This window comes from Odocoileus virginianus, chromosome 2 (assembly GCF_023699985.2).
Source record: "Odocoileus virginianus isolate 20LAN1187 ecotype Illinois chromosome 2, Ovbor_1.2, whole genome shotgun sequence".
NCBI classification, from domain to species: domain Eukaryota; kingdom Metazoa; phylum Chordata; class Mammalia; order Artiodactyla; family Cervidae; genus Odocoileus; species Odocoileus virginianus.
The window spans coordinates 99009445-99030137 of NC_069675.1; the positions used below are offsets into that span (position 1 = coordinate 99009445).

Genomic DNA, 20693 nt, shown 5'->3' on the forward strand with positions numbered 1-20693 from the left:
CTCTCAACAGGATGTATCAATACATAAAGAAATTTATTACAAGGAACTGACTCATATGATTATGGAGACTCCAAAGGCAGGAAGAGACAGATACCCCAGCTCCAGTCGTCAGGCGGCCGGACGTCCCTCTTCCTCAGCCTTTCTGTTCTATTCATATCTTCTTCACCTGATTGGGTGAGACCCACATGCATGGGGCAGGGGAGGGGGCACCTGCTTTACTCAGCTCAGATTGCAATGCTAATCTCATCCCTCACGTGTGGCCAAATCTGCGCCACCCCCACCCCCCACCGCCAGCCATGCTGACACATAAAATTAGCCATCACAGTGTGGACCCACTTGGATCACCAGTTGTCAGCTGATGGGCATTTGGGTTGTTCCCACCTCTTGGCTGCTGTGAGCACAGGTTTAGATGGACTGATATAGAGCCTGTTTTCACTTCTCTTGGGTGTACACCTAGGACTGTAATTTAGGGGTGCTGGGAGTTCTTTGGGCAGAATTCAGGCTGAGTGCCCCCTCCAAGATGAAAGTTCAGCCATTTGCCATATTCCATTTCCCAGTACCTCTTGTCCCAGAAACGAAGCATCTGCACTCAGTGAGGAAATCTTGGGTTCACCCTTGTGCCCCGATGGGCCACGCCAGGGACAGGTGGCACTTTGCAGTGGAAGGTGGTCAGTTCAGTCCAGTTCAGTTGCTCAGTCGTGTCCGACTCTTTGTGACCCCATGAACCGCAGCACACCAGGCCTCGCTGTCCATCACCAACTCCCGGAGTTTACTCAGACTCATGTCCATCGAGTCGGTGATGCCATCCAACTATCTCGTCCTCTGTCGTCCCCTTCTCCGCCCACCTTCAATCTTTCCCAGCATCAGGGTCTTTTTCCAATGAGTCAGCTCTTTGCATCAGGTGGCCAAAGTATTGGAGTTTCAGCTTCAGCATCAGTCCTTCCAATGAACACCCAGAACTGATCCCCTTTAGGATGGACTGTTTGGCTCTCCTTGTTGTCCAAGGGACTCTCAAGAGTCTTCTCCAATACCACAGTTCAAAAGGTCAGCGGAGTGTTATCCTGTTTTGAAGACACTGGGGTGGGGGCGGGACCAGGTAGAGAAAGGGAGGAGCCAGGTAGAGGAGAAGTGGAGCCAAGTAGAGAAGGGGTAAGGTTCAGTGGAGAAGGGGCGGAGTCAGATAGACACGGGGGTAGGGGCGGGGCCAGGCAGAGAACGGGCGGGGTCAGGCAGGGATGGGGCGGGGCCAAGCAGAGAGGGGGGGGGGTCAGGCAGAGAAGGGGCGGGGGCAGGCGGAGTCAGACACGTGGGTAGGGGCGGGGCCAGGCAGAGAAGGGGCGGGGTCAGGCAGAGATGGGGCGGGCGCAGGCGGAGTCAGACGCGGGGCCAGGCAGAGAGGGGGCGGGGCAGGCGGAGAAGGGGCGGGGGCAGGCAGAGAAGGGGCGGGGGCAGGCAGGGATGGGGCGGGGCCAAGCAGAGAAGGGAGGGTCAGGCAGAGAAGGGGCGGGGGCAGGCGGAGTCAGGCACGTGGGTAGGGGCGGGGCCAGGCAGAGAAGGGGCGGAGTCAGGCAGAGATGGGGCGGGCGCAGGCGGAGAAGGGGCGGGGGCAGGCGGAGAAGGGGCGGGGGCAGGCGGAGAAGGGGCGGGGGCAGGCAGAGAAGGAGCGGGGCCAGGCAGAGAGGGGGCGGGGCAGGCGGAGAAGGGGCGGGGGCAGGCAGAGAAGGGGCGGGGTCAGGCGGAGTCAGATAGAGCTGGGGCAGGGGCGGGGCCAAGCAGAGAAGGGGCGGGGTAGGTAGAGAAGGCTTAGGGAAGAGGGCACACGGAGGAAGGAGGAAGGAGGTCCGAACCCTGTGCCTGATGGCCCAATTCGGGATTCCTGAGACAGTGGTTCTCCCCAGCCTACGCCGTCTGGGGGTCGCAGAACTTACCCCACTCACTATGTCACCACCCCCGCCAACCAAGGCGCCCTTGCTCAGATGTTCCTGCGGCTCTCTCTGCCCCACGCCGGGGTCTGGACTCTCCCCTGTGCCCCTTCTGCCTGCAGTGGCCCCCAGGCTAGTAAGTGGGGCCCCGCTCTCCATGACCCAGACAGTTGAGAGACAGCCCAGAGCCTGGTTTTGGGGTTGTGTGTGCCCTGCTCCCTATGGGGTCTCTGCCCCACTTCACAGGGCCTGGCAGGGTAGATGGGACACTGGATACCTGACCCGACAGTGACCCTGGCACCCAGGGTTAGGGCTGGCGTTCTCTCTCTATTGGTCTCCCTCCCTCTCAGAAAGCAAGCCAGGACCACAGTCGAGTTTAGCAAAATCTGGACGACCATCAGAATCATTTTTATTGCAAATCTGTTAACAAAAAAGATGAAAAAAAATACATCATTTTCATCACCTACAGTTTTGTAGGTAGATAACTTTTTTAAAAAGTTTTCTTTTTATGTAAACTACACTCTATCTTATAAAACACAAAAAGCCACGTCTTAGGAAGAGTCTGATCGTGCCCACAAGGGGTGGCCCCACAGCACGCCCGGCGAGGCCGGGGCAGCAGACTCAGTGCGGTGGGCGGCGGGACCCCCCCTGGCTTTGCTCTCAGGAGCTACGGTTCGGCAGCTGCAGGTCGTGGGGCCTGGGTTCTGACATCCCTTATCAGCACGACCCTGACAGATTTCTTCAATCAGATTTCTTAAACAAAATCACCCTTTAAAAATGTATTTACAGATATGTATCTGCCACAGGCTTATACTTGATAATGTAAAAACCTGCTCTACCCCGGGGCGCACACCCACCCCCTAAACTGGAAGGGGTGGCCCGCGAGCAGGCTCCTGGTGACCCGAGCACCCCAGGGTGCTCCAGGCCCTGGCACCAGGGTCTCTGAGCACTGAGGCTGGACGCGCCCACGTTTTTCCAAGTCTCCTATAAAAACTGGGCCCGTCAGCACTGGGCCCCAGGGGCGCCAGTTCATCTTCCACTGAACCTGGGAGATGCAGTTCAAGTTGAGATGCCTCCAACAGGGCAGCCCAGCAGTGTCTTTCCCCAGGAAGGGGGAGGCCTCCCCAACGTGGGGTCCAAGGTGGGTACCACATGGCCACACCTCCAACTTCTTACATGATGCTTAAACATCAGCGGGGGCGAGGGGCAGGGGAGCCTCCAGAAAGAACAAGAACTCACAATACCAAAGAACAACTACGTAATACTGAACCTGCAACAAAGATTCATGATTGGTACCATGAAATGTACCCTTGGCATACCCCAAGAACACGTTTTGAGAGACATATCTTTAAAAAGTTTAACAGTACACCGAAATGCACGAACCACATCATTTTACACTTTACTTTCCTACTTCAGGTACAAGTAACCCATGTGCCAAAAAGGTAAAGGGCTTGCTTTTCTTTCTCTAGATGCATCTTTTCATAAGATGCAGGCGGTCCTGGGAGGAGGGAGGTCCAGGTTTGGAGGTGGGGGTGAGGGGATGTCTGGGGAAATCAAAGCAGGCCCCCGGGCACCCCTGGAGCTTTCTAAACAATGCTGGCTCAAACCGCCCTTGTCTGACATCATTTCTTTCAGGATTCAAAAAAGAGGAAATCAATAAATAAATGGCATTTGCACATCATGAATCTTTGTTTATATTTTACAAATACCTAGGACTCTTTATCCTAAGTAGGAAAATCATGACTGAGAACTAGTTTATTTTCTTGGAGCAGATAAAAGTTTCTACCTGATGCCATACAAAACAGTACATATAAATAAAAAGGCAGTGTTTCCATGTAAAATAAAAGTACATAAATAAATACTAAAAAAAAAAATTAAAAATCCTTGTCCTCTTATTTTGTATAAAAACACATTTGTTGAAAAAAAGCTCCTTTGGTCAGCCCCAGCATCCATGGAGCGCACGCACACGCCCCAGCAGGGCTTGGGAAAGGAAGCGCAGGGTCCTGGGGGCAGCCGGCTGTTTACTTGAACGCCTCTGGGACGTGGGCGATTTGGGACGGCACGCTGGTGGGCGGGCTGGAGATGCCCTCGGACCAATCAGAGATGTTGGAATGTGGCGAGGAGCTGGACCACTGGTCGGGGGACTCGGGGGATGGGGTGAGGAAGGGGTGCTCGGGCACCTGCAACTGGTGGCTGGGGGTGTTGTCCACAGGGGAGGAGGAGTAGCTGTGCTGGGAGGGGGGCGTCAGGAACTGGGCGGTGGTCATGGGCGGGGCCAGCGTGGACGGCAACGACGTGGGCAGGACCTGGCCTTCCTGCGGCAGGACAGTGTGTGCCGCCAGGTTGGCGGGCCCCAGCGGCTGCATGTCTGCCTGGCTCAGCTCCCCTGCCAGGAAGCTCCGGCCCAGGTGGCCGCTGGCGGCTGAGCTCACGCTGAGGTGTGGCTGCGGCGGCAGGTTTGGCTGCGGCGGCATGCTCGGCGGCTGCATCTGTAAGTTCTGCTGCGGCTGCAGCTGCTGCGTCTGCACCAGGTGAGGCTGGGAGGCCAGCCGCGTGCTGGGCAGGGCCTGGTAGCTCATCACCTGGGACAGTGCGGGGGCGTGCAGCGAGCCCACCGTGCCATGCTGCAGGCCGGCAGCCTGTGTGCTCAGGGTGCCTGGCGTCACGCCCCCTCGCAGCGGGTTGTACTGGTTGGGCACTAGGCCGTTCTGCAGCCGGGATAGCCACTCGCACTGGCCATTCAAGCCCGCGGCTCCACCCACTGTGAAATTCACAGCCCCACCGCCCCCACTGCCGCCGGCACCCAGGATGCTGCTGGTGCCAGAGGCCACAGGCAGGTGGGAGAGGCGTGGTGGCCCTGCCTCGAAGGCCAGCCGGCCGCCCCCACTCAGCGCCGCCATCTCGGGCTTGGCTGCCACACTCAGGTGGCTGACGCCCAGGTGGGCCTCGGGCATCCCAGGCAGGTGGTTGAGGGGCACGGAGGGAGACGGCTGGAAAGGGGAGGGCAGGAGGGGCGGGGAGGCCACGTCTGACAGGTAGCCGTGGGGGGACTCGAGGGAGTCCACGGGCGAAAGCACGCTCCCGCTGTCCAGCAGGCAGCCCTTGCCGTCTTGGGACTTCTTCCTCCGAGCCTTGAGGTCCTTGGGCTCCTTGCCGCCGCAGGCCAGGCCCTTGGTGCTGGGCTTGCGGGCCTTCTTGCCCTGCATGGGGGGCTTGAGGTTGCCCAGGTAGCCGTTGGGTGAGCAGAGCGGGGGCGACAGGGTGGGCGCGCCGCCCAGGGGGGCGCCGTGCAGCGGGGGGCTGCGCACCAGGCTGTACTCGTCCAGCAGCCGCACGATGTCGTGGTGCATGCGCTCCTGCGCGATGTCGCGAGGCAGGCGGTCCATGTGGTCCGTGATGTCCCGGTTGGCAAAATGGTCCAGCAGCACCTTGGCTGTCTCGTAGCTGCCCTCCCGGGCGGCCAGGAACAAGGGCGTCTCCTCCTGGGGGGAGCAGACAGGGGCAGGTGCAGGGGTCATCGGTCATCAGAGGGACCAGTGGTCAGCCCCGCCTCTGCCCCACTCATCTCAACCCTCCCCCTAGGGTCCTACCATCACTATTACGTCTTACAGACAAAAATGCCTTAGATGCATCTTCTAAGACCCACCCAGAAGACCTGTGGGGTTCTATATTCTAAACCAGTGGGGCTCCACCTTCACAGGGTCAGAGACCCCACAGGAAATCTAACAGACTGTGCCTCCCTCCTTCAAAACCACACGGATGGAGACCCTGCCACGATTCGGGGTCAGTAAGGGCTTCGGGGTCAGTAAAGTGTGTCCGTGGGCACCAGCTGGTCCCCAAGAAACCCTGACGTCTTAGCTCTGTCCCCAGGGCATGGTTTTCTCATCAGTACAGCGGGAATGCAGTGTATGCCCCCTGAGGCTGCTGTGTGGGGTGAGGCCGGACGGTGTCTGCCTGGCACACACATGGCCTTGGCCACAGCTGCCGCCCCGCCACGGCGGTCCCTGCCGCCTATCTCCCCAGCAGGAGGCGGGATGATGCCTCTGCCCCATGGCAGCCTCAGGAGTGACCGGGCCCAACAGCACCCCCCGTACCCCTCCCCCAGGACAGGAGTCCCTTCAGGGGTCTGTGAAGGAAGGGGCAGGTCCGGGGACACAGGAGCCCAAAGACAAGCTCAGGAGATGCAGGGCCAGGCTGGGGTTGGGCAGGAAGGAAAGAGCATACTTAGACTGTCGGGACAGACCACGGCGAGGCTGAGAGAGACCAGAAGTGGTCCACGTGTGGAAGGTGGCCACTCACCGTTCCATCTGGGGGCCTTGCAATGCAGAACCCCCCACCTCGCCCACCAGCCTCTTGGCCCAGCATGCACCATCTCAGTCAACCTGCCCCGGCCAGTGACAGCCAAGAACAGAGGTGACGTCGCAGGTCACAGTGACATGGGGGGGAAAGCTGCAGCTGCCCGTGTCCTGGGCCCGGTAGGGGACTGGTAATGTGGCCAGATGGAGGCAGGGAGCGCTGACCACAAGGGCACCCACTACAGGGTCCACGTCTCTGTTTCCCCGGGGCTTCTCCTGGGACTTTATGGGTTAAGGAGCCAAGGCCCGAAGCTGAAGTCATGGCTCGGGGTCCCCCAGTCGGAAAGGAGCGGGAGAGGGGAAGTATCTCGCCAGCCAGCCCACCTTGTTGTTCTGCATGTCCTTGTTGGCCCCGTTCTTCAGCAGCACGACAGCGGCCTCCACGTTGTTCACCGCGGCCGCCCAGTGCAGGGCGGACTTGCCTATGAAGGGAGCAAAGGGTGGGTCAGGGGTCGGCAGATAGGTCAGGGGTCGGCAGGCGGCCATGGCGTGCCCCCTCCCTCGGACCGGCCCAGCTGGGCTCACCCAGGTCGTCCACAGCATTGACGTCGGCGTGGGAGTTGATGAGGTCCTCCAGCATGCCCTCCACGGCCAGGCGGGCAGCCAGGATCAGCGGGGTCGTGCCGTCGTGCATGCGGGCATCCAGGTCGGTGGCTCGGTTCCGGATCAGGATCTGGACCACAAGGAAGGTCTCGGGCTCAGCAAGTGTGAGCGTGAGGTCCCTGCCTGCTCCGGGACGCGTGCGTGGGACCCAAACCCTGACGCGGATGCAGCCCTCTGGGGTCAGACGGCCCCAGGGAGCCCGGACACACGTGGCGTGGGAGCCCGGGGAGTGGGCAGAACTCCACCAGGCGCTGCTGGAGCCGTGGGGCCAGAGCATGAGAGAGAAGGATGATCACTGTTTCAGGGGCGGGAGGGGGGATGAAAGGAGCTGGGGAAGAGCCGTGTGGGGACTGGCCTCACCCCGAGAAGCGCCCAAGGGAATGTCTCTACGTGCCACAGAGACTGCCCAGGCAAACGCGGCCAGGGCCTGCCTCCAGGGGCTCGTTTAAATTGTCCCCAATCTCTCATTTCCATAAAAGACAACATGTCGGAAATCATTAGACTTTTGTGACACCCCCATCTGTGCCCCGTTTACCTGCCTGTCTGTGCAGAGCAGCATGGCCTGGGGCCTGGGGGTTTGTGGCCGGCGGACGGGCTGGCAGCTTTCAAAAGCTGCTTCCGCCAGGGATGCTCCCCAGAGACCCAGGCACCCACATCCCTAATCCATCCTCATCCTGGAAGCCCAGCAAGGCCAGAGGCCCCCTCCCCCCCACTGCCGCTTGCAGGCAGCAAGCAGCAGCCTCTAGCCCTTCTTCCCACATCCAGAGGCAATCGATGCCTCCAGCCAAAGCAGTGAGGGCGTGGGGGCCGGGAGAGGCAGGTGCAGGGGAGGGGCCTGTCTTGGGTGAGGGTGAGGAGGCCCGGCCCCTGCAGCCTCTCCTGCTGTGGTGCCACCAGCCTGGCTGCCCCAAGGGGATGACTCAGGGGATTTGACACCCTCCCTGGCCTCACGCCCCAGGATGCAAAGGTTCGGGGTGGGGGGGGGAAATCCCAACTGCCCCTGCTCTGGCCAGGCTTAGAATCAGGGCTCTGGGGCCAGACCAGGAAGGAGGGAAGGCAGGCGAGGGTGCGCAGAAGGGCACGTGAGTGGCTGCCCACCTGGAAGACGCCCTGCGCGTCGGCAGACACGGCCGCATGCAGCGGGGTGCGGCCCATGTTGTCCTGTATGTTGGCGTCTGCACTGGCCTCCAGCAGGCGCTTGGCCGCGTCGGAGCGCGAGTAGCGGGCGGCCAGGTGCAGGGCGGTCTCGCCAGTGCGGTCCGTCTGGTTGTGCAGGCTGGCGCCCTGGTAGATGAAGTCTGCGATGACCGCAGGCGCGTCCTCCTCTTCCTCACTGTTGCCTGTCTCGAGGCCCCCTCCACTGCAGGAGGCGATCATGAGGGGCGTGAAGCCGTCTGCAGGGGGCAGGCAGGACAGGGACGGGGCCAGGTCAGGAAGGCTGGCCCCTGGCAGCTGCTCCCGGGGGGAACAGGCCTCAGCGGGGGCACGACCCTGTGGACACGGGGCCCACGGAGGCCCAGTGCACACAGCCACACTGCCCAGCGCCAACGCAATCTGTCCAAGCTCCCCGAGGGTAGAACCAAGTCCAGCTGCCAGGTAGCAGGTGGGCTCCGCTTCCTGCCCTGCTCGAGACCTTCACCCATGGTCCCGTCCAGGAGACAGAGGAGGTAAGCTAACTGGCACTCTGGGTGTCTCAAAAGACGCATTTTGAAAGAAGTCAACTCTGAGGGCAGAGCGCGCTTTGAGGCCAGCTCTCCGAGAGGGGAGGCAGCCAGGAGGCCGAGCAACTCCTGGGGGTCCCCACCCCCTCTGAGGCGCGGGCGTTTTCAGGTACCATCCCTGAGGCTTGGGACAGAGAGGCGGGCGGGTCACGAGGTCAGGGAAGCGCGGGCTGCCCAGCCACCAGGCGCCTGGGGGTGGAGCCCCGGGTTGGGGGCAGCCGTGTCTGGCCAGCCGCACCCACCCGGCCCGCGGACGTTCACGTCCAGGCAGTCGGCGTCGGCCTCGCCCTGGGGAGGCGTGGGGGCCATGGCAGACACGCGCAGGTCGGCGGCGTCCAGATGCTGCTGAGTCCACTGCCGGTGGTCTGTCTGGTCGTCCAGGTCGGGCAGGACCACGGGCTCCTCGAACTAAGGAAGGGGGTGGAGCAGAGGGTCATGCCCTGTGGGGCGAGGCGGGGCGGGGCGGGGGCCCCGGAGCCCCGACTCACCCGGAACTTCTTGGCCTCCAGGCCCTCGTCGCCCCACTCGTTCTGGTTGTCGTCCATGAGGGCGCCGTCCGAGGAGTTCTTCAGCGGCCTGGGGGTGACGGAGTCGGGGGGAGGTGGGACTAAGCGGGGGGCGGGGGCCCGGGGAGGTTCCCCGCCCCTTCCAGGCCGTGCGCACGCCCAGGGCCCAAGGAGGGGGCCGCGGAGCCGGGAGGGGGCAGCCCCGCCTCCCGCAAGCCCGCCCCCGACCCAGACGGCCGGCGCGTCCACTGACTTGAGGCCCACGGAGTCCTCGCCGAGGGGCTCGCGCCGCTTCTTCTTGCTGGCCTCCGACACCTTGAAGCCCTCGGGGAACCAGAGCTGGCCATGCTGCCGCCGGCGCTTCCGCGACAGCAGCACCCCGCAGCCCACGAAGATCAGCAGCACGAAGGCCACCACGGCCACGTACATGAAGTGCAGCGGCGGGGGCGGGGGCGGCTGCACCGTCTCACCTGCGGGCACAGCGGCCGCGGGCGGGCGCCCGGACATCAGGCCGCGCAGCCCGGCAGGCCGGCGGCCGGGGGCAGCGCGCTGGCTCCGCGGCCCGCTCGCCTCCATCCCGCCCCCCAAAATAAGGTCATTTTCTACGCGATTAATCAGAATTGCAAACTATCGCTAGATTCTCTGCTGCACCAGCCGGCTATCTGGAGACAGCTTTCACTTTTTTCTCCTTTAAGGGAGAAGGATTAGGCAACTTCAAATCGCTGCACTCGCATCGAGCTGTTAAGACAAAGGATTTAGGGGGATTTTCCAGATACAAACTTCAACACTTCACATGACATCGATCAATTCTTTGCTTTCTCTCTTTTTTTTTCTTAAAAAAAAAAAAAAAAAGCCATAATGATTTTGAAATAATACCCAACAAAGAAAAATCGGGAGGAATGGGTGGGGCGAGAAAAGTCTCCCCCCACCTTGCGGGCGGATGTGCGGACTCCCCTGGGTCAGCCACGCTGACAGCTGTTGCTTCGGGAGGGAGAGCGTGCCCGGTGGGAAACCCCGGAAAAGCGCTCCCCAAACTCTGGATGGCGTGACACACGCCCCTGTGGGTGGCAACTGGCTTGAAGAACAAGAGCATCCCCGGGGTGGGGGCAGGGAGCTGGTAGACCGCCTCCCACGCATACCCCCTCCCAGGACAATCCAGAGACCCCGCAAGAGCACAGCTTGGGGAGCAGGGCCAGCTACTCACTCTGCACGGCCTCGATCTTGTAGGGGATGTTGAGGCTGCCCAGCGAGGCCAGTGCACCTAGGAAGGCGGCCACATCCGTGGCGCTCTGGAAGCACTGGGAGGATGACTGGACGCACTGCCGGTTGTCAATCTCCAGGTAGACGATGGACCTGGGTGGGGGTGAGCATAGGTCAGGGGGCTTGGGCCCTGGCCCCTCCCAGTGCCCACCTGGCCAGCCCGCCCCCAGGGACCAGCTCTGGCTCCTGTAGTGTCACCCTGATGGATGGGCGGGGAGAGAGGGTGCTCCCAGAACCCCAGGGGCCAGCCTGGGGAGGCAGAGAGCTGGGTCCGGACAGGAACAAGCCTGGAGGTGCACAGTGGCCCTGAGGGCCTGCCATGTCCAGCACCAGCAGGGCACGTGTGGCGCTCACACGAGCACTCCTCGGGGTGCTGCCCCGCGGACCGTGGGGCTCGTGCAGAGCCGCGGGTAGCCTTGGTCCCCATCTCGGGAGGACGGAGGTGTCCAGAGCCCAGTCCCTCCCCTCCCTGAGAGCTGAGCCCGAGCAGGAATGCTGTCTCTGCCGCTCGCCCGTCACGGGAGCTGAAATCCCAGGTCTCTTTCCCCATCTCGGGAGGACAGCGCTGCCCTCTCTGGGAGGCGCAACCCTGAGGGTCAGGGCGTGCAGGCTGCCGGCAGGGGCTCGCTCACCCACGGATGTCCATGGGGTCCAGCTCCCTGCGCCGGCGTCCGCCCCCGCCGCCCGGGAGCAGCGGGGCCCCGCCATCCACGGAGCGCCTGATGGGGTGCTTGTGCAGCTCCTCCTCGCGGCCATAGTAGGGGAAGATCATCTGCTGGCCGCTGGCGTCGCGCTTGAAGACCACGTTGGTGTGAAGCAGGCGGCTGAGCTCTCGCAGGAAGTGCAGGGAGCGGTTGCGCAGCTGCTCCGGCGGCATGAGCACCACCAGCACCAGCGTGCCGGCCGCCAGCCGCTCAGGCACGTGCTCCGCGCAGTCCAGCCCGTCCCACTCGCACTCCGCGCTGTTGCAGCCCTGGTCGCAGTGCCCGTCCCTGAAGTGGTCCTTGCAGTACTGGTCGTACAGGGGGCTGCGGGCCCACGGCACCAGCTCAGGGCTCCCTCCGCGCCTGGGTCCCCGGGGGCCACGCCTGCCCCCGTCCACCCGGAGACCCTCGGCCAGCACCCGGCTGTGTGCTGCCCTGCCCGCGAAGCCCGCGGTCCTCCTCCCACCTGCTCCGCTCCTGCTGGTGAGCGGACGGCCCCCCAGCCCCGCTGCGTGGCGTCCCCGAGGGCCTTACTTGCACTGGCCTTCCGCGCGCTGGCAGTCGAAGCCGTCGAAGAGGCAGCCGGCCGAGTTGCACTGGCTGTCGCAGCGGCCGTTGCTGAAATACTTCCAGCACTGCAGGGACTGCGTGCAGTTCTGCCAGGGGTCGTCAAAGTTGAGGGAGCAGTCGCCGCCGTCCCAGCCGCACGCGTGGTTGTTGCACTGCAGGCTGCAGACCTTGTTGCCGGCCTCCTCGCGGCAGCCGGGGAGCTCGCAGGTCTCCTCGACCTGCGGCGGGGGGATGTCGAGGCCCACGCCGCCCCCAAAGCTGTAGTCCAGGATGTGGCACAGGAGCCCGTTGAACTTGGCGGGGCAGCGGCAGCGGTAGAAGGGGCTCTCGGCGGTGGGCTCGCAGACGCCCTGGTTGTAGCAGGGGCTGCCGCCCACGCAGGGGCTGCTGGCTGGAAACTGGCACTCGGGGCCGGTGAAGGGGCCCAGGCACAGGCAGGTGGGGCTGCGCGGGCCCGCGATGCACGTGCCGCCGTTCAGGCACCGCAGGCTCCCGCAGCTGCGGGCGTCGTTCTCACACGTGGCACCCTCAAAGCCCTGCCGGGAGGGGCCGCACAAGCGTGAGGGGTGGGCCGGCCCCCTAGGCGCTGGGGACCCACCCGGCCGCGCCCCCGCACCCCCCACCCGCCCACAAGGGCTGGCGGCCTTTCCTTTCAAAGAAAGTCAACATGAAACGCTCGGGGGTTGGGGGGGTTCCCAGGAGTTGGGAGGGAAGGGCACAGTAGGAGCCTGGGGCACTTTTAGGGCAAACGGACAACCCCCTGGGATCCTGCAACAGGGGTCTCATGGCAACGCATGTGTGTCAGACCCGAGGAACACACAACATGGAGGGGGCTGGACTTAACGTGTCAGTGTATAGATCACGTAGCAGCATACTAATGTTGGTCGTTAATGGTAACAGTGTTCCCCACACGCAAAAGAAAGTGAAAGTGAAGTCGCTCAGTCATGTCCGACTCTTTGCGACCCCCATGGACTGTAGCCCACCAGGCTCCCCTGTCCATGGGATTTTCCAGGCAAGAATACTGGAGTGGGTAGCCATTCCCTTCTCCAGGGGATCTTCCAGACCCAGGGACCGAACCCAGGTCTCCCGCACCGTAGGCAGACTGTAGGCGAGCCAGATGTTGATACAGGAAAACTGGGTGTGCGGGGGAGGGGGCGCACAGGAGCCCTCCCACACCAATTTTCTACTAAACCGCTCTAAACAGAAAGACGAGAAACACTGTCTCAAGGGAAACGAGGAGGGTGGGGTCCAGACACACAAGCCCTCCAGCTCAGCGCAGGCTGGGGGTGGGGGGCCGAGGCGGGGGGTTCTGGCCACCCGGGGCACTAGGCGTGCTGAGCGGGGGTGTCCTCCTGCCCCCTTCAGACCAGGAGCCCTCCCCACCACCACCTGCTGCCCAGGGCACCTACCGCCGGGCATTTGCAGATGAACCCGCGGGCCGTGTTGGAGGCCACCGCACAGCTGCCCCCGTTCTTGCAGGGCCTGTCCTTGCAGCCATTGATGACCGACTCGCAGCGGCGTCCTGGGGCGAGAGTGGCGTGAGGCGCTGACCCCCTGCCCCAGCGCCGCCCGCCCCCTACCAGGGCGGCACCCACCGGTGTGGCCGGCGCGGCACTCGCAGTGGAAGGCATTGACGCGCTGCACGCAGTTCTGGGTGCCGCGGGCGTCGCAGGGGTTGGACAGGCACTCGTTGACGTCACCCTCGCAGCGCTCACCCACGAAGCCAGGCGGGCAGGTGCAGCTGTAGCCGCCCACCTGGTCCACGCAGGTGCCGTTGTTAAAGCACTTGGGGCCCCGGGACACGGGGTCAATGGGGGGGTTGCAGTCATCCACGTTGATCTCGCAGTGCACGCCTGCAGGCCGGGCACCATCAGACCCCACGTGGCCGCTCTCGAGCCCCACGCCTCCCGCAGGTGTGCCCCGCCCCCACCCTGGCCAGGGGTCAGACGCCCAGGAGGTGGACGCTGTCAACCAGGCCCCCGAGCCCCCTCCCCAGGTGTGGCCGAGCCTACCCTGCGTGCCACGGGGGCAGGAACACTTGTAGGTGTTGGTGAGGTCGATGCAGGTGCCGCCGTTCCGGCAGGGCTGGGACAGGCACTCATTCACCTCCTCGGAGCAGTTCACCCCGTGGTAGCCGGCCACACACTGCAGGGGGACAGCGAGGCGTGGGCCTGAGGCTCAGCAGGCAGCCGGGGTGTGGCCCTCTACCCTGTGAGGGCCGACGGGGCCCCTTGAGCTGCCCTCTTGCCTCACAAAGCCCTCCTACTGGAAGGACCCAGATGGAGACCCTGGTAAGGGCCCTGGTAAGCTATGGTTCGCTGCCCAAGGTGGGAGTTGGTGTAGAGGTGGGTGAATCTGGGGGAGGGGAGACCCTGCCCTACTTCTCAGGGTCTTCCTCTTCCAGGTGCCCCCAGAAGACAGCTCCTCCAGGCAGTCTTTCCTGATTACCCAGCCCTCCCCTGATGGGACTGAACGCCTCGCGTGTCTATGGGTCTAGTCTTCCCTGCCGCACCGGCTCCCAGCCCAGGGCCTGGCCCTCGGTGGCACTCAGGCCAGACACATCCCCGCCGCCCCAGGACGGGCGCCCACCTCGCAGGAGTAGCCGCCGGGGTAGTCGGTGCAGGTGGCCCCGTTCCGGCAGGGGCTGGGTGAGCACTCATCCACTTGCTCCTCGCAGTAGCTGCCCGTGTAGCCAGCCTGGCAGTGGCAGTGGTGTGTGTTGCCTGCGTTCATGCAGAGGCCCCCGTTCCGGCACAAGTGGGTCACGTTGATGCCTGCGGGGGGCGCGGCGGGCGGAGCGTGAGGCCCCGGCTCCCTTCCCCAGGGGCTGCCTGGGGCAGCACACCCCCTAACCTCAGGGTTCGGACGCCCGGTGGGCACAGAGGAGCCCGGGCGGGTTACCTTGCTGCCGCGCGGCCACCTCACAGGAGACGCTGGGCACGTCGCAGTAGAGACCAGTCCAGCCGCTGTGGCACTCGCAACGATACATCGCGTTGGTCTGCCAGCACCGGCCGTCGTTCTTGCAGGGGGAGGAGTCGCACCAGCGCACAAGGGTCTGGGGACGAGGGGGCAGCCTTGCTCACGCCCCACCCGCCGGCTCCCACGGGCCCAGCCCACCCGGCGGGGGACACCCACGGGCGCCAGAGACCCTCATGCCCAAGGTGGCCCGTGACACCCACCCTCCCAATCCACAGAAATGGACACCGGGGCCCACGGGGCGCCCCCTGCTCAGGAGCAACCGGGAGCTGTGGGGGCCCCTCTCTTGCTCTGGGCCCCTGGTGGTGAATCCAGACAACAGGCTGCCTTTCCTTGAAGGAAGATTTTCCTTAAGCAGGAAGCAGCTCTCTTCTAACTGGTGTTTTGTGTCTGAACATCTTTAAAGAAGATAAACCTTTGATACTTTAACATATTCTTCATGAAAACACTGGCGTTCAGCCGCCTTCCCCTGCATCGGCTGGTCCTTCTTCTCGCTCTGTAAGCCTCTGCTGCCTGAGCTGGAAGCCGCCCTGCTCACCACCCCTGCCTGCTTAGCTGCCCCCTCCTCGGCTCCCCAGGGTGGCAGAGCCAGCGGGAGCCCAGGCGAGGGGGCCGCCCTCACCTGGCAGTTGAGACCCGTGTAGCCCTGCGGGCAGGTGCACTTGTAGGTGCCGTAGCTGTCGTGGCAGGTGCCGCCGTGCAGGCAGGGCCGAGAGTCACACTCGTTGACATCATGCTGGCAGTAGCTGCCCGTGAAGCCGGGGGGACACAGGCAGGTGAAGGAGTTGATGCCGTCCACGCAGGTACCGCCGTTGAAGCAGGAGCTGGAGGTGGGCAGGCAGCAAGGGGGTGGTGAGTTGCGGGCAGGATCCTGACCAAGCAAGTACGTCCACGCCGGCACCCTCACCGCCAATCAGGGTGGCCACACGGGTCTGGGCACCAGGATGGGCCGGCAACTGCCTGGCTGACCTTGGGGAGGCCAATAGGAGTCCCAGGGGACCCCAGACCCTCACACCACACCACACTCCTTCCTCTGCCTTCTTTAGAACTCGTGCTGAGAGGAGCTTCATATCGCACACAGGTATGTCGCACTCAAGACAAAAATGAGAAGAAACCAGACCGCATGGGAGATACGTGCTAGAAACCAGGGACAAGTGTGACATTCCATGCTGAGCTTCCTGGCAGCCAAGGCAAATAAAGACACAGGCCAGTGACGAGGTCCCCGGCTGATGGAGAAACAGCAGTTCCTCAGGATAAACCACAGGGTTCCTGCTTCTAAGCCATACGGATGGATGGACAAGTGCCCTTTCAGGAGGAACCGTGCCTCACTGGCCCCGGGTGCCCACCCCAGGCGGGCCCCTGCCGGGGACACAGATCTGCCGGCGCCGTGCGTGGCCCCGGAGCCGGCCGGCCGCCCTGCGCCCGCCGCGCCCTCGCACCTCTCCGTGCAGTCGGGCGTGTTGTTCTCGCAGTGGATGCCGCTGAAGCCCGTGGGGCAGGTACAGGTGTAGCTGTCCACGCAGTCGGTGCAGTTGGCGCCGTTGCGGCAGGGGTTGCTGGCACACTCGTTGATGTCCTCCTCGCAGAAGGCGCCCTGGAAGCCGGGCAGGCAGTCGCAGAAGGCCGTGTTGATGCCGTCTGTGCAGGAGCCCCCGTTGTGGCACGGGTCTGCAAGGGGACCGGAGGGCAGGCCTGAGAGCTGGGCACCACCCCTCTGCCAGGGCAACCACAGCTGGGGGCTCCTGGCACTGCCCCCGGGGTGTTCCGCGGGGAGCCCCCAATCCAGCAGGCCGCATCAGGAGCTTGGGGTCTATACGGCCCCACGAGCTCCCGGTCCCCAGGCCATAGCGGCGGGCAGGCTTAACAGAGACCCGCACAGCCCGTGGCCACAGCCTTCCCTGCCTGCTGGCAATGCCAGATGAGGTGCTCGGCCTCTCTTGGACCCCAGGTTGTGTGAGCCCCATTCCTCAGGGGTCAGGACAAGAACTAGGTTAAGAGCCACGCTGGAAGGGGCAGCTGCAGCCCCAGGGAGAGAAGCCCGGGAGTCTGGCTGGGAGATGCTAGGATTGTCGAGTTGGGGGCCCATCAGCCTGGCACCAGAGCCCGTGACCACCTGCGACCACCTTGCTGGTTGACAACAGCCACCCAGCCCCGCTCCAGCACTTCCTCCAGCCCCCAACCGGGCGCCCCTCTGAAAGGCCCAGCTGGACCGAGAGGGCTGCCAGCGCCAAGCCTGCACCCAGGCACTGCCCTGCCACCCTCCCACGTGACCCTGGCACGCTCCCGGCCCCGTGCCCGCCTGGGGACACCGGTCTGGATGTCTCAGAGGCGGGCAGGGCCGGCCAGCCACTCACTGGGCCGGCAGTCGTCGATATCTGTCTCGCAGTTGCGCCCCGTGTAGCCTGCCTGGCAGTGGCAGCGGTAGCCGCCATTGGTGTTCTGGCAGGAGGCGCCCGCGCGGCATGGGCTCTTCACGCACTCATTGATGTCAATCTCACAGGTCTGCCCTGGAGGGGGGGAGGGGGGAGCCGCTGGCTCAGCCGGTGCCCACGGGCCCCCTCCTGCCCGCCCCCCAGAGCAGGCCCTCCGCCGCCACAGGACGACCCTCTGGGGGTGTCAGGGGAAGAAGGGGCTCTCCAAAGGACTGCCCCCCGACCTTGGAGCCAAGCGGGAGACAGACCTTCAAGCCTGGGAGGGCCCTGCAGCCCACTGGCTCATCCCCCAACGACGGGGGCTCACTAACAAGAGATGCCTGAAGTCCCAAAGCCTCCCCCACCCCGTCCCCCCACCCCCTGGGCTCACCCTGCCAGTCCGTGGCCCCCGAGCCTCTCCAAGCCTCCCCCCGCCCCCATGCCCCTGCCCCCTGGGCTCACCCTGCCAGCCCGTGGCCCCCAAGCCTCTCCAAGCCTCCCCCCACCCCCGTCCTCCTGCCCCCTGGACTCACCCTGCCAGCCTGCGGGGCAGGCGCAGGAGAAGCTCTCGTAATCCTCTGACTCCCGACACTCGCCGCCGTTTCTACAGGGCCCGGGGGCACACGGGGCCAGCACCACCTCACACGTGGCCCCTGGGAGGGAGAGGCAGGACGGTGAGCGCCCAGGGAGCCCTGGCCAGAGGTCAATGCCCCGGGCACGTCCTGACAGAGGCCACGGCAGCCACCGTCAACGGGTGGATCTAACGTCAAAGCACATTTGGTTGCCCTGCGTGAGGGGCGGGGGGGTACATACTGCGTGCCACTGGGACCTTGGCTGTGTGAGCGCCTGGCTAAGTCAGCACCCGAACGTGAACCAGGGGAACCCTTGGGCCCCCACAGGCTGGGGAAACGGCCTGGGCCTCACCTCCCGATAGTGCCAGGAGCAAGGGCTGGGCTGGGCCTGACACCCCCCCCCACCCACACAACGTCACAGGGGCCCTGGACCCGCTCCCAGCCTCATGCCCTGCTGGTGGCAGAGGGCCCTGCACTGAGCCGGCACCTGGGAGCTGATCCAGGGGTTCGGTGCCTCGGGCGGCGAGTGCCACCTTGGGAGGCCCCTGAACAAAGGCTGTGACTGCAGAGCATGTGCCAGCCTCAGCCCTCAGCGTGGCTGCTTATCAGGGGGCGCCAGATGTGGCGTTAGGACCCCGGGTGGGAGCGGGAGTCTGCCTGGACCCCGGCACACCGGCTGATTTCTCCTCCCTGAGAGCCCAACGCGGGGTTTCCTGTTTACGGCCCACGGGGCCGTGTCCCGAGCCCGCGAGGAAGCGTTATCTTCCCGGCCGCCCATTATCTCCCCAGCCTGCGGGGGTGACCGTCCAGGGCCTTTCATTCTATCGGTTTCCACAGTGACCCCAGCCGGCAGGAAATTCGCCAGGGTTTCCGACAATTGTGCAGCGGGAAGCAGGAAGCAGGCGGACGGGAAGCGGGTCAGCACAGGCCGGCTCCTCCCCACCAGCCGCCAGCCCCGATGGCAGCGCGTCCGAAAGGGACCCGGGTGCGCCCTGGGCGGCCACCGGGGCTGGGGGCGTTTCCTAACCGGCGGAGGAGAGAAAGTCCAGGTCCCCAGCTTCGGTCAAAGAAAACACTGCTCGGGCCACAGGCCGCCAATGTCGTGAGAATCACAGTCAGGGGCCCCGCCCCTGCCGATGGGGGCCTCTCAGGACCGTCCCTAACGGCAGCACCCCCTGCCCCATCCCCAGGGGGCCTGGTGGCCTGAGCGGTCGTGACTTCCATTTTTTAACACTTGGCAAATCTCTCCTTAGGAGGGGACCCACATCCCGCCTCCCCCGGCCAGGCCAATGGCGGCAGCTGAGACGCCAGGGACCAGTCTCCCGCCACTCTCAGCGGGAACACAGGGTTCCTTGTTTACCCACACAAAGAGGGCCCGCCATCAAAGGACTCCCTCAGGCCTGGCCAGCGATGGGGAGGGCAGCCTGAACGGCAGGAGGGGAGGCCGACAGCCCAGGCCCAGCTCCGCCGCCAAGGGGGCCACCTCCCGGGCAGGTCCCCCAAGTAGGGACTTAGCTGTGCTCCAACTTTTTCCAGGCACCTGGTTACTTTGTGAGCAAAGACACCTGCAGGGCGAGGCCCTAACACAGCCAGGCCTGAGGCTCGGAGTACTGAGCAGGGCCTCTGTACTGGGATGCCGGCAGAGGGATGCAGACAAGGCCAGCCCAGGAAGGCCACCTTGCACCTCAGCCACCTGCACTACCTGCTGAGGCCCCGCCCACACCCAGGCCCCGCCCCGCCCTCCAGGCCCCGCCCACACCCAGGCCCCGCCCATACCTGTGTAGGGCAAGAGGCAGTTGCATTTGTACCCTGCCACGTCATCGATACACGTGCCCTGGTTGAGACATGGGTTGGATGCGCACTCGTTGATGTTGGTCTGGCAGTTGGGGCCTGGAGAGAGAGGAAAGGCAGTCAGTGTGGCCGTCACCCCAGGTGCTGTGGCCAAGTTCTGCCTGGTGTGGAGGAAAAGCCCTGCTCTGAGCCTGGGGCCTCGGAGCCCACACCAGTGGGTCCAGGAGCCACCGGGGGTCTCAACCGCTGACCTGTGTCCAGGCTGCGCGCTGCCCCCAGGGCCTGCTCTGGGACCAGGAGCCCCTGTCCCACTCACCACTGAAGCCCTCCCGGCAGGCGCATACGTAGCCGCTGGTCATGTCCTTGCAGGTGCCCCCGTTGACGCAGGGGTTCGACTCACACTCGTCGTTGTTGACGTCACAGTTGGCCCCGCTCCACCCAGGGTCACAGTCACACTTGTACCTGCACAGGCGACCACACAGCGGCTCAGGTGTGGCCAGAGAGGGCGGGGCCTAGGCTGGGAGCACCCCAGACTCTGCCACCGTCCTACGACGTGATTAGATGGAGACACTGGTCCACTCTGACCCTTGGAGTCCTTTAAACGACTTTAAATAGCCCGTCTTGACTAAGACAGTGGTAAGGGTGAGGGTCAGTGCCCAGTTCAGAGCAGTGGTCAGGAGACCATCCACTGTTCACTCGCTGCGTGACCCTCAACAGGCTGCTTACACTCTGTGCAAAATGAGGGCATGTGGTCCCTGCCACGTCCATCACCCCATCCACGTCCATCACCCCATCCACGTCCATCACCCCATCCACGTCCATCACCCCATCCATGTCCATCACTCCATTTAGACAGAGCCAATGCCAGGCACGTAGTGGGTGTCAGAAACTAAAAGTCGGCCTCTCTACACTCTAATATTCTGGCACCACATATATGGGTGGGGTTCCCACACCAGCGGGGTGTCCTGCAACCCGGTCCTGGCACTGTCTGGAGTCAGCGCAGAGTGCCCCCACACCCCCCAGCGAGGGCTGGGGCCCACCAGACTGGCCCCAGGTCAGACACTAACCCCAAGCCCCAAGTTGTCACCTCTACTTCTGACCAAACAGCCAGGAACCAGACCTCTTCCTTTGAAATTTGCAGAAATGGCTCACAAAACTCAGAAAAACTGTTTGACTTACTAGATAAATGGTTTACTATAAGCAGGGAAACTTGGAACAGCCCAGTGGAAGAGACATACGGGGCCAGGGATGGGAAAGGTTCAGAGCTGGTCCCCGCCCCATCCCAGCACCTGTTCTCCAGCC

The 20693-nt window shown here is 63.8% G+C and overlaps 1 protein-coding gene across 1 annotated transcript in view; it reads right to left on the reverse strand.

Annotated features, from left to right (window-relative positions):
- Positions 1-2297: 2297 nt before the first annotated feature.
- Positions 2298-20693, reverse strand: part of NOTCH1 (notch receptor 1) — a 44980-nt gene continuing 26584 nt past the window's right edge. Inside the window, exons 14-34 of the mRNA XM_070455545.1 lie at positions 19708-19853; positions 19377-19490; positions 17562-17681; positions 16972-17124; positions 16057-16285; positions 15240-15441; positions 14543-14696; positions 14231-14415; positions 13654-13786; positions 13237-13494; positions 13051-13163; positions 11606-12177; positions 11000-11395; positions 10312-10460; positions 9361-9577; positions 9090-9177; positions 8844-9009; positions 7979-8274; positions 6803-6950; positions 6602-6699; positions 2298-5404 (exon numbers count right to left, since the gene is read on the reverse strand). Of these exons, the coding sequence (XP_070311646.1) occupies positions 3944-5404; positions 6602-6699; positions 6803-6950; positions 7979-8274; positions 8844-9009; positions 9090-9177; positions 9361-9577; positions 10312-10460; positions 11000-11395; positions 11606-12177; positions 13051-13163; positions 13237-13494; positions 13654-13786; positions 14231-14415; positions 14543-14696; positions 15240-15441; positions 16057-16285; positions 16972-17124; positions 17562-17681; positions 19377-19490; positions 19708-19853 (5398 nt within the window). The 3' untranslated portion in view covers positions 2298-3943. The remainder of the gene's footprint in view (positions 5405-6601; positions 6700-6802; positions 6951-7978; positions 8275-8843; positions 9010-9089; positions 9178-9360; positions 9578-10311; positions 10461-10999; positions 11396-11605; positions 12178-13050; positions 13164-13236; positions 13495-13653; positions 13787-14230; positions 14416-14542; positions 14697-15239; positions 15442-16056; positions 16286-16971; positions 17125-17561; positions 17682-19376; positions 19491-19707; positions 19854-20693) is intronic.